We start from the raw sequence: 12,818 nt of genomic DNA, 5'->3' as shown, positions 1-12,818 counted from the left end.
TAGGAGATCTAGGTCTGCAGCTGTGCTGAATGTGATACGTCAGTGAGCAGCGCTGCGCCCCACGCTGACTAACTGCATCTTAACACCTACAATAACATTATTTATGTTGGGCTATCCACTGGCTCCAGTACACTCTAGTCTATTTTTATTTCATTATGCTTCTAAATTACGTTATCAATGCACACAACACTTGTAGTAAAGAACTTTTTAGATGTCCATGTTTTTTATCATTGGAAAGCTTAGAATCCACACTTTGTAAGTTTGTAAAGAACTCAAAACGGCCCAAGTTGTAGTAGTTTGTATTTTATTGTGTTTAAAAAGCAGTGCCACTCTTCACAGTAGGATGAACAAAGAACTAAATATTTTCCTTCCTGCTTTTATATGTTAAGTGAAATTAAGTGGTTGCTGAGTGTTTGTTAAATGGGGTAAGTGTGAAGGTTTGAGAAACACTGATATAGATGTTTCTTTTTTCTTATAGAGACCTAAAACCAGTTTGGACAGAAAATAGTGGCATTAGCTGGGAATTTTAACTCTTTTCTACAAATGAAACCATATTTTTTATCTTTTTCCCCCCCAGTTATGGAGAGTGTGTAATGCCAAACAAAGTGCAGGACAAACCCGACGTGTACCAAGGACAGTGGAAAGAGGGGAAGATCCATGGCTTTGGCAAGTACAAGTCAGTACAGCGTTTTATGGAGACATTTTTATTCAAACGGAACCAAAGAAATGTGTTGTGGAACATCAGAACCGTCGGTTACTGGATGTATCATCAGATCTGTGACATCTTAACTCAGAGCGCCCCCTTGTGTGTGCTCCGGGTGGCACTCAGGTACGGCAGCGGAGAGGTGTACGACGGCTGTTTCTGTGACGGCCGTCGCCATGGTTACGGCATGCTGAGCTCCGGCAAACTGGCCGGCGCGTCTTCAGGCCTTTTCATCGGCCAATGGGTTCAGGACAAGAAGACGGGCTACGGAGTCCACGACGACATCACGAGGTAAAAATAAAACATTTCTGTTCTGTGAGCAACAAAATGTGAGATTAGACACAGAAATACGATTTACTCATAGAAACTATAACAAGGACCAAGGTTATTACAAATAACTCAAACTAATGAAATAATGAAAACTGAAATTGAGAAAACATTTACTGAAGTAAATAAAAAACGGTAATTAGTGAGGAAAAATTATGTCTTGCATTTATAACACTCAAACATACTGAAATTATTTAATATCCTTTATTTTTGTGTTTGAATCTATTTGTTAGCATTTTAAACTGATTAAAGCTTTATCTAGCAACAAGATTAGTTTAGTTTTCTCTAGTGAAATTTATGTTTTTTTATTTTATGTCAGCTGTCGGCAGATTATGGTACTCCATAATCCTGCTAAAAAGTCTAGTCTGCAAAATGACTACAGAAAATATTAGGATAAAATGTGTCATTTGGTCGTTCAACAATAATTAAATACATTTTTTCAAAATTTTATTTTCTGTTTACTATTATTTAATCAGTCGATTTATATGTATATAATCACAATACTTCAGAAAGTTCAACCAAAGAATTAAAAAACTACAAAAACAATTAAATAAAACGTAACTTTTTTCACTTTGGCTTTTTTTCTAATTTTCCGTCACCATAAAAAAAAAAAGCCTTAGTCAATGAATTATCATTCTGTAGAAAAGTTTCTGAAACAATTTTTGATCCTGTGGCTGATCTTTGTTAGTTTTAGTTGGTTATTACTTCAGCTTAATTTAATTAACCTGCATTAGCAGAGCTGTGGGGTTCATTACATCTCCATTTTGTTTCTCAGAGGAGAGAAGTTCATGGGCTTCTGGCTGGATGACCAGCGGCACGGCAGCGCTGTGGTCCTCACCCAGTATGGAGTTTATTTTGAAGGGTCATTCAAAGAAAACAAGATGAGTGTAAGTACAGCAGTCAGTCGGCTCAAAAGGGTAACTGTGATTTGTTTTAATGTTAATAGAAGTTGTAGTCTGTCTGTAATTGAGCAGCCAGAGACATTATAAACCAGACTTGTTACGTTTCTACTGGTTTTGATGGTTTTATCCCTGTAATCTGTCAGGGTTCTGGCCTGTTGGTGTCAGATGATGACACGGTTTTTCATGGGGAGTTCAGTGACGACTGGACCATCAATGGGAAGGTAAAACATACGCTCGCTTTGCTCTGGAGGCTTTCCTCAGATGAACTGATCGCTCTTTCTTCTTCTGTCTCTGCAGGGAGTTTTGACGCTTGCAAATGGCGACCGTCTGGACGGCCTGTTCAGTGGCGAGTGGAGCGCCGGTCTGAAGGTCGTAGGAACATACGTCAAACCAGCGATGGATGACAACAAAGAGAAAGATGAGCCACCGTGAGTATTTACTTTACTTCCTCATAGAAATACTAGCAATTAATCTACTTAAAATTAATTATCAGTTAAAGATTTATTAGATTAAAATTAGTTCCAATTTATTGACAAAAACGTCCACTTAGATCTTCCTTTAGTGTTGTAGTCTGGCCACCATCCAGCAGAGGGCGCCACTGGCCATCCTTAAATGCAGCTATGATTAAAGATGGCGGCTGTTCCAGAACGGGAAAGAGAAACGATACAGAGTCCAATTAGAGATGCAAAATTCACTTTTTGCTATTTTATTTTGAAATATAAAAACTGGACAACCATTAACAGAACTGCGGGACGGAGCAGCGTCAACATTACAAAATGGCTGGTGTGCTATGAACTGGAAATCTGTTGAGATTACACAGCAAAACTGTAACCAGGGCCGGGCCTAGGCCGCTTGGGGCCCCCCACACCACCAGGGGGCAAAAAGATAGCATGATAAAATATTTATTCATTTAAATAGCATTGAATATTACAAACTAAATGCTACTGAACATAGGAAAACAATTTCTATATTATTTTTAAATAATATAACACACTGAAATACCACACTGCCTTTTAAAATCTAAATAATTTTTCAGTTTGCTACTTCTTTAAGGTTAAAATTAATAACCATAGTAATATTGGTACGATTTTCGCTAATTACTAATGCCGCTAGTGATAGCAGGTATGTTACCAACATAGTAGTAGATTAGTTTAGTTCTGAAAATCTGCTAAGGGCCCCAAAAAGGTTTGGGCCGGCTCTGACCGTAACGTTGGCCCTGATGTCTGAATCTGTTCGCGTGTCGACAGCCTGGGTCAGTACGCGGTGCCCGCAGCTCAGAGGTGGATCTGTGTGTTTGACGAATGTTGGAGTCGACTCGGCTGTGACGCCGCCGGCAGAGGAGAACGGACCGCAGCCTGGGAGAACATCGCCGTTACCATAGCAACGGCTCGACGGCAGAGGTAGGCGCACGAACCGCAAGACTGAGGAAACATTTAGCAATAAGTCAGGATTCCTGCAGAATCTAGGATTTGTTTTAAACTTTAACCTTTGCCTTGTTTCCTAAATCTTCCATCCATCTTTATATTCATCTACACCAGCAGTCTGCTACTTTACCAACCCAAAGAGACAATTTTCCCCTAAATCCAGCAAAAATGAAACTTCTTTAAAGACCAAACTTTTCTAAAAATGGCAACTTATAATTTTCAATAAATGTCAACCATAAGTTTACTGTCATTTTTTTAAAATAAGGGAAAAAAACAACAATGAATATATTTTCTTTACAGAATGCTGATATTTGTGAAAAAATCTGAAACCAAAAAAAGTTAATGTGCAATTTCAAAAGTTACGCAGTCAAAAATTAACAGCAGTAATTTGTCTTTTAAGAGAAAAAAAATAGAGGTTCAAAAATATTTTTCACCTCATTTGTTAAAAAAAAATTCCAACTTAATGACAATAAGAAAAATGTAAAAAATATGGAGCTGAAATGATTAATCGGATTAATTGTGATTAATCGATTATTGACAACTAATTTAGAAAGCGATTAATCATTAACTGGAGTATAGAGACGTAGAAAAGAAAAAACACATTCAGAGTATTAATGTAACGTATTTCTGTATAAAAAAAGGCTTAAGTTGTTAAATAAAAAATATGTAGAATACAGACTTTTAAAAAAAATCTGATTAATTGATTAGTAGATTAATTTATTACTAAAATAATTGTTAGTTGTATCCGTAGAAAAAAAATTAATTATCCCATAAAAAGTTTTTAAAACATCTAAACCTGTCATTTGTTATTGTATTAATACTTCTTTTAATATTTTGCTTTTTATGCTAATATTTATGATTTTTAGCAAAGTTAATAAGAAAAGTCCAAACAGCCACAAGTTACAAACTTCTGAGCTGTAAATAGTTTGCTACATCAATTGTGAAACCTGATTATTAGTGACAACTCTTAGCTGTCTGTTATGATCAGACTAAATGTAGGGGTGTGTGTGTGTGTGTGTGTGTGTGTGTGTGTGTGTGTGTGTGTGTGTGTGTGTGTGTGTGTGTGTGTGTGTGTGTGTGTGTGTGTGTGTGTGTGTGTGTGTGTGTGTGTGTGTGTGTGTGTGTGTGTGTAGCCCAGACCTCAGTAAATCTCACACCAAAGTTCTGGAGAGTTTGGAGTTCATCCCTCAGTATGGAGAGGCGGTCACCACTGCGAACTACGACAACATCAGACGATACCTCACTAAGGTCGATTCTCCCACCTGAGCGTTGATCTGTGCAGCTCCTCCAGAGCCACTGCAGGACGAATGAAACATCTGTGTGTGTGTGACCATGTCAGGCCTGCGAGACGCCCCACCACCCTCTGGGCTGGCTGGTGGAGACGCTGGTGACGGCGTACAGGATGACGTACGTTGGCGTGGGATCGAACCGCCGGCTGCTCCGGCAGGCGGTGCTGGAGCTGCAGGCCTACCTCACTCACTTCTACAGCATCGTCAGGTAGATTTATTCACCACGGAGAAGAAGAAGAGAGGGTGGCATATCCCTTTAAGATCCTGAGATCTATTGAGTTCACATTAAAGGATTCAAAATGGCTGACGCTGCTTTAAAGGTGGCCTACTGTGCTTCCTTAAAGATCTATGAGCTGCAAAACATGTTGATTTCATTATTTTTACAATATAATTCTTAAATAAAGAGGTTATTGTTTGGTCAGTTCTTCTTCTTTTTTTAGTTCTTTTCAGAATGATTTTACAATTTTATGTTTTAGGGCTCTGTCACTTTAAATCCAAACCTGCAGCTGGCCACGCCCCCAACTTAACGTTTACACTCGCACAATTATATTGCTGTACATCTTTGAAAAGCATTAGTAGAGCCTCCTGCACAACCAAGAAGAATACAGCAAGTGGTTTCTGAATGGCTAGTCAATAGCAAAACACTTGTCTTTTCCAGCAGCCATTGTACCCCATATGCAGTGGTAAAATCAGCTCTCTAAATGTGCTACTGCGCCACTTAACGAGGCAGTGTGACTCAACAATCAGGAGATATTTGAAGCAGTTCATCAACCAGACGATAAAAAATATAAACTTATTGCTTAAAAACGGCTGGATGTTTTTTGTTTTTAAGAGCTTGGGTTGTTTTTAGAAGCAGTTTAAACTCAAACGGAAGCATAAAAACATTAAAATGATGAATTTTGCATAATAGGTTCCCTTTAAAGGACAGAAATCTGGGCTTTATTTGCTCATCGTGTGGCTTCTGAAGGATGTTAGTTTCACCTCAAACTACAGAACAAAACTGATAATCAAAGTGTAACTTTGGCTGTTCACTAATATTTGTTGCTGTCTGCAGGTTTCTGTTTCCAGGGTTACCAGATGATGGCGGCGTCATCCCAGACGCTCCTGACATCAGTCCGTATAAAACACGACGAAACTCAAACAAAATGGATCAGGGGTCAGACTTCACACAGAGGAGGTGGCACAAAGAAATGAGATAAATGTCGATGTTATTTTAAATCGTGTGTTGTTTTATTTCTCCTTCAGTGTGTTGGTGGTGAGCTGCTCCTCGCTGCTCCTCCCTCTGCTGCTGCCTCGACTCTACCCGCCTCTCTTCACCCTCTACTGCCTGCAGCAGGAGCCGGAGGAGGCCCAGTACTGGGAGCGCATCCTGCGGCTCAACAAGCAGCCAGACCAGGCGCTCCTCGGCTTCCTGGGAGTTCAGGAGTCAGTCTGCAACACACACACACACACACACACACACACAATATACCACTCTATCACTCCAGAGCATAAACTACCTCATGAAGAAGAAGAAAATCATAAATACAGGGTTAAAATACTTGAATTCAATTAAGTGTTTTCAAGGTTTGGAAAGTGCTTGATGTCTGTATGAAGTCCTTGAAAGTGCTTGATATTCAGAAGCCAGGAATTACTCCAGAGTAAAAAAGTATTTGGTAGAAAGTCTATTTAAGCACTCAGTAACTGATCAAAATTATCAATCGTTTAATATTTAAGACTTACATCATCAGATGGACTGAAATATGAAGTTAAGAGGAAATTTTTTGGTATTTTAACAAAAATGACAACAATTCATATAACAGAAAATAAAATCAGTTTCTTTCAATAAAAATGTGTTAAATTCATGCTTTGCTCTCAGACCAGTCAGGTGTGTGAAATATATTTTAAAACATAACATTTGTAGTATTTTAATTCACTTTGTCCATGCTGTATGTAGAATGTAAAATATGTATAACAGTAATATAAAATATTGTAGTGAATTGAAACTATTTTTTTAGTTCATTTTTATTGTCTTTTTACATAAGTTGGACCTGATTATAACTCAGTTCCAGCCAAACTATGAAACATATCTGACGTATAGTGAGGAACATGCAGTATATTAGCTTGTCCTCTCCTCATGCATTGAGCAGGTAGCGGTTATGCTAACTGCTTTTTGTGGACATTTGTTTTGTTTCCTGTTGTAGGAAGTTTTGGCCTCACTGGATGTCGATTCTGGGGGAGAAAAAGCAGGTTAGGATGTTTTATATTCAGCTTTCTCAAGTACTCCTTCATACATACTTTTTAATTATACATGTTTTTAAATCATGTAATAACCATGAAACACATTGAAGTTTCTTGTTGTGATGTAAAAACATTTAAAGTCATCTGCAGTCCCTATAAACTGCATTTAAACTTAGTTTTTTTCTTTATTTTATGGTGTTTGCAGATCGTTTCCAGCAGTAAAGATGCCTGTTTCATTTCTGCTGTTGAGACTCTCCAACAAATCAGGTGCCACAAAATAAACGCAACACAAATAATCGTCTCAGATAAAGTCACTGCAGAGGGATTACAACAGGGGTGTCCAAACTTTTTGACATGTTTTGCCAAAATTGTAAACTGAAAAAACAGACGACCTAAAATCAAAGAGATGAAGCAGCTGGAGATCCACCGTAGATCCAAGATTTGAAAGGGATTTCTACCTTGTATAGAAATCTAAAGGTGTATTCTAAATAGAAAAAAAAGTAAATTTCCACCAAAATCTCTGAAATTTTGAGATTAATCTCAGAAATTCTCTAGAAAAGATTTTCAGAGCAAACTGACATTTTTGTAAAACAAATTCTGGTATTAATCTAAAAATTCCAGATTTTTTAAAAGCAAATTTTCTACTTTCCAAACTCAGAAACTTCAATTAATTATTTTTAGCAAATCTTTGACTTTTGAAGCTCAGAAATGTCCTTAATTTTTCTGGAAATTGTCTGAATTTTTTGGCAAAAATATATTAATTTTTATTTTTCTTTCGCATACTTTGCTTGTTATATTTAATCAACTTTAAGAGAGGATAAAATCTTAGTTAGCTTTTCAGTGAAAGTCTCTTGGTTTTAACATTTGGTTATAAAAAGACGAATACTTTGTGTTGTACTTTACATTTTCCTGTGTCTCCATCAAGTTTCTATAATTGCAGTTGGGGCCTCACAGAATCAATCAAAGTGCCACAAATGGCCCCCGGACCTCATTTTGAAAACCCCTGGATTAAAATCCATATTTAATGAGCATGTTCTGCACGCAGCACCACGTTTACGCCATCGGATAAACTGTTGGTGATTCAGAAAACGTTTGAGGAGCTGACGCTGGAGGTGAAACCCTTCCTGGCCGGGGACTTCCTGTGGTGCATGGACGACCTGTTCCCCCTCTTCCTCTACGTGGTGCTGAGAGCCAGGTGCAGATTCACCAGCTGTCCGGTTCGGATGTTTCTGAGCCGTTTCTGTAGTTCACGTTCTTATTTCTGCAGGGTCAGGAACCTGGGAGCTGAAGTCAGCCTGATTGAAGACCTGATGGATCCCAACCTCCAGCATGGAGAGATGGGCCTCATGTTCACGACCCTAAAGGTAAGAAAGTCCAACAATCATCAAAACACAGATCATACTGGTGCTTGAAATCCTTGAAAATGCTTGAATTTCAACAGGATGTTTTAGGAGTTTGGAAACTGCTTGAAAGTTCGTGATAGTCAGTGTGTAGTTATGCAGAGTTCCCAAAAATTATAGCAAAACTTCAACATATTTTTACTCAAGTAAAAGTAAAAAGTGGCGAGAAATTACTCAGGAGTAAAAAGGTATTTGATAAAAAGTTTTATAAAGTACTGAATAACGGATCAAATTATCAATCATTTAAAAATTATATCATCAGGCGGACCGAAATATAAAGCTAAGTGGAAATTTTGGTATTTTGAAAATCAAAATTACAATAATTCATTTAAATAACAATAACAAAACCAAGCAAGTGAAAAATTTCCAAATCAGTTTCTATCAATAAAAAACTGATGAAACTTTAACAAAAACTGCAGGTGTGTGTCTGCCTAGTGAATCTTTGGTTAAAACGTGTTTGTTTTTCACTGGGTGGGTAGAAAATAAAGAATTTTACTCAATTAAAAGTAGCGATACTTCATAATAAAATTACTTAAGTAAAAGTAGAAAATACAGAGTAGTAAAAATACTCCTAAAAGGTTGTCTATATATATATATGTATATATTTAGTAATGTAACTAGTCAATGCCCAACTCTACACTTTTGTAATAAATGTCAACGTTATTTACAGTGGAAACCAGATATTTTCATACAATTGATAAAGAGAAACATATTTTTTTCTCATTGTCTAACATAAAACAAGATAAATTTGGTCTGTTTTTAATTCAGTCAGAATCTCCAAAATTATTTATATTTTCTAAATGCCAGAGAACGTAGCGAGAACATTTTTCAGAGATTTATTTGTAGCTCTCTTTGTATATTGTGTTAAAGCATTTAATTTCAGTAGGATGCTTAAATACATTGTTTCATACATATGTATAAAACATTGTATGTAGGTATTAAACAATGTTATAGAATTTTATTATTTATTTTGGGTAAAATTATAATTTTGTTTTTTGGACCAGTCTGGTGGTTAGGGGGTGAGAGAGACTTTCCAAAACATAACATTTTGTTATGTTTTAATTTACCTGATCTCTGCTGTAGCATACTATCATGAGCCATTATTAAAACCAGTAAAAAATGATGTTAAAGAGTGAATTGAAACTGTCTTGTTTTAGTTGATTCATATTGTTTTTATTGCCATAGTGTGGCGCTTGAAAACTTACCTTGAAAATGCTTGGAAACTGTTCAAACCCTGTTATTATTGTCATTATTATTGTTCTGTCTGTAGATTTGAACAGGTTAAGGCAGAACTTACATAACTGCATGCCTTCTAGTTTTTCCCATTTTGAGGAGTTACTGAGACAAATGGGCTTCTGTGTCACATCACATTTATACCCCATGGAAACTTTAACTCATAATTAAAAAGTTTCAGGGTTTGTTTTTGTCTTTATACTCTGGACAGAAACACATTTTTGAGTCACTTTACCTTCCGTAGGCTTGCTTCATCCAGATCCAACAGGAATCCACAACATAACCAGTGATTCAGGCCCAGTTTGATGGAACAGAACCAGTATTATCTCCCAGTTTCCAGCTGCTGCAGCCACGCAGAGCGGACGACGTCCGGCGCTGCAGAGAAAGCCGGTCTGGCCGCCGATCACTCAGGAAGCAACAGTTAGCAGAATGACGCAGCACAGCGCCCTCTGCTGTTGGAACCTGGTAACACCTGTTCAAATACACTGACGTTCAGAATAGAAAAGGAACATTTATTATTCCACAAAGGGGAAATGCATGTGCAACAGCAGAACAAAAAGTTACAAAAGTGTTGAAAATGTATAAATAAAAAACAATAATAATAATAATAGACTGTATAAGATTACAGATAGAAATGTTGTACTCAGAATCCAAGGGATGTGCATGTGTACTAAACTTTAAATAGAAACAAATTGTTTACAGTACAATATATCAGTGAAGAGCAGAAAACCAGAAATGTTATTTAAGAACATAGCAAATTATTGTGCAAATAAACAGCAGCATGTACATAAACACTTTGATGATTTTAGAGTCCGACTGCTGCTGGGAGGATTTAGTTTTAAATAAGTTTGATTATGATTCAAAAGTTGGAGCTGCTGTGATTCTCTTTTCTCAGTTTTTATATTTAAACTTCAGGCAAAAGGAAACCACTACTTCACTTTAAAAACTTGATTTATTTAAGCACTTATGAAATTAATTTAAATGTTTTTTCTAACACTTTACTAACACAATTCTCTTGAAAAGAACGTAGTGTTTGATAAATGTAATTGGACTAATATTACTACTAGAGCAGCTACAGAAAAGGGAATAAATCCTGTTTTTACTGTAAATGTTTGTTTCTATGAGAGAAAATATTTTTTAAAAATAATGTCAAACCACTTTGGATGCAGAAATGCAGTTTGGTGTTTTACTAAACACGTGTGTGAGTGTTCATGTTTAAAAAGAACTAACAACAAACCTGCTCATTGTCTTATGCTGTGTCAGCACTGAATGTAATGTACCGTATTTTCTGCACTATAAGGCGCACCTTCATTGAATGGCCTATTTTAAAACTTTTTTCTTATATAAGGCTCACCGCATTATAAGGCGGATAGAATAGACGCTACAGTAGAGGCTGGGGCTACGTTATGCATCCATTAGATGGAACTGCGATAAAGGGAATGTCAACAAAACAGTCAGATAGGTCAGTCAAACTTTATTAATAGATTACAAACCAGCGTTCTGAAAACTCCGTTCATTCCCAAAATGAATAAACAGCTGTTTTATTATTTTCCCGGGGTAAAGTAAGTGACGTGGTATTTTCGTGACACAGTTTATCTTTTAACAGCAAGGTGTAACATATAGTGGAGGGGAACTTTTCCTCGATTCAATAAACACGTAACAAACAGTCTGATACTGTTACGCTAAATCAAACGTTAGTGCAATCACAATATATATCCACTTCCGCTATAACCATTGATTCATTCATGTTAAATTCTCTGGCTGCTGCTCTATTCCCGTGTTCTACTGCGTGACTGACCGCCTTGAGCTTAAACTCTGCGTCGTAAGCGTGTCTCTTAATAGGAGCCATTTTGGGGTCTTTACACAAAACCCGGCGTGCACCGCGCGCTTCTTCTTCTACGGGGGGAAATGAAGTCGGCGGCTGCTTAGCGTAGTTGCGAGACCTGTTGTGGCTCAATATTGGTCCATATAAAAGGCGAACCGGATTATAAGGCGCACCGGATTATAAAGCGCACTGTCGGCTTTTGAGAAAATGGAAGGTTTTTAGGTGCGCCTTATGGTGTGGAAAATACGGTAACCATTAATCACTACTTTTAAAGTTAAATATTTTATAATATATTTTAATTGGAAAGAAACAAAGATTTAATTAAGTTGATTAGAGCCAATGTTCAAATATTAGTTATTTAATCTCAGATGTTATAATGATTGGCTAAATCATTATTTGATGCCAGAAAATGTTCTAGAAAGGTATGTTTATATCATCTACAACAATGAAGCATCAAGGTACTTCTTTTCTCTTGTAGAGAGTGTACTGTAATCATTTATTTATCTGAGAGGTACTTTGATGTTTTTATTTTCTTTATTTTCCTAAAACACTGCAGAGTAATTCCTGCATTGCAGTAAACATTTCAGCCCATCGTTTTGTACTGGTTGCTTTTGTTTTCACAAACTGTAGCACCTTACACATCCTTTTTCATCACTTGAATGGAACTAAAAGTGATTATTTTTCTAATCAAGTTTGTATATTTTTTAACTTCATAGCTTTATAAAAGACTGATCATCTTGCACTGAATGTTTAGTTTGATGGCTCAATATTTAAAAATGGATTTTAAAAAAGGGGTAATAAACTTATTTTGGTTCCTGGAATGTGTCCTGATTTGTTTTGTCTTTATTGTCTCTCATGAGTTTTTCGACAAAGACGATATTCAGCATTTTCTACGTAACATATCCACAAAGTATTGCGCATTTTCTCGCCATTTTTCCCTTTTAGGAACAGCAACGGCTGTTCGTATCCTAGCAACACAACAGTAGACGAGCAGAAAAACCAGATCCGGTTAAGAACTCTTCAAAATAAAACACTTTCCCAAAATAAGTCGTGCTTGACACTTAAATGCGTTTTACTAAACAGTTTTGTAATGATACACAATCATCACATTCAGTGAATAATAATCATGTAAATTACACTTCATATGTAAACAAGCAAGTACGGCAGGAAAGTCGGAAGGAAAGGACGGACGACTAAAAAGAAAATGAATAAAATCAAATCTGCATTTTAGATAGAACATTTTAAAGACAGAGGGAAGATTTAATATTTTTACGCAGTTATTTTTCACTAAAGTGAGATGGAAGCCTTTATTAAGCTTCACACTGAATACAGACTACATATACACACACCTTAACACTGCAACATTTTATGTGTTTGTAATATTTTTTTGAGAATCAAGTTACTTATATTTAAAGGCTGTGCCAAGTTAAACTTACGATTACTACATACAGCTGTTTACGGACATAAAATGGTAATATCTTATAAATATTTATAC

At 36.5% G+C, this 12,818-nt stretch overlaps 1 protein-coding gene across 4 annotated transcripts in view; it reads left to right on the top strand.

The window, feature by feature from the left end:
* The window catches only part of LOC102219839 (alsin-like), a 77,003-nt gene extending 66,137 nt beyond the window's left edge, over nt 1–10,866 (top strand). For all 4 annotated transcript variants that reach the window (XM_023337249.1, XM_023337248.1, XM_023337250.1 and 1 more), the window contains 15 exons: nt 578–676; nt 830–994; nt 1,806–1,917; nt 2,076–2,153; nt 2,230–2,360; nt 3,180–3,332; nt 4,490–4,604; nt 4,696–4,853; nt 5,700–5,801; nt 5,891–6,070; nt 6,829–6,874; nt 7,071–7,132; nt 7,911–8,060; nt 8,133–8,229; nt 9,743–10,866. In XM_023337249.1, coding sequence (XP_023193017.1) covers nt 578–676; nt 830–994; nt 1,806–1,917; nt 2,076–2,153; nt 2,230–2,360; nt 3,180–3,332; nt 4,490–4,604; nt 4,696–4,853; nt 5,700–5,801; nt 5,891–6,070; nt 6,829–6,874; nt 7,071–7,132; nt 7,911–8,060; nt 8,133–8,229; nt 9,743–9,781 — 1,687 coding nt within the window. In that variant the 3' untranslated portion in view covers nt 9,782–10,866. The remainder of the gene's footprint in view (nt 1–577; nt 677–829; nt 995–1,805; nt 1,918–2,075; nt 2,154–2,229; nt 2,361–3,179; nt 3,333–4,489; nt 4,605–4,695; nt 4,854–5,699; nt 5,802–5,890; nt 6,071–6,828; nt 6,875–7,070; nt 7,133–7,910; nt 8,061–8,132; nt 8,230–9,742) is intronic.
* Nucleotides 10,867–12,818: the final 1,952 nt, after the last annotated feature.

Source organism: Xiphophorus maculatus, chromosome 7 (assembly GCF_002775205.1).
Source record: "Xiphophorus maculatus strain JP 163 A chromosome 7, X_maculatus-5.0-male, whole genome shotgun sequence".
NCBI lineage: Eukaryota > Metazoa > Chordata > Actinopteri > Cyprinodontiformes > Poeciliidae > Xiphophorus > Xiphophorus maculatus.
The sequence above is the reverse complement of the archived record's forward strand: the minus strand, read 5'-3'. Positions and strand labels throughout refer to the sequence as shown.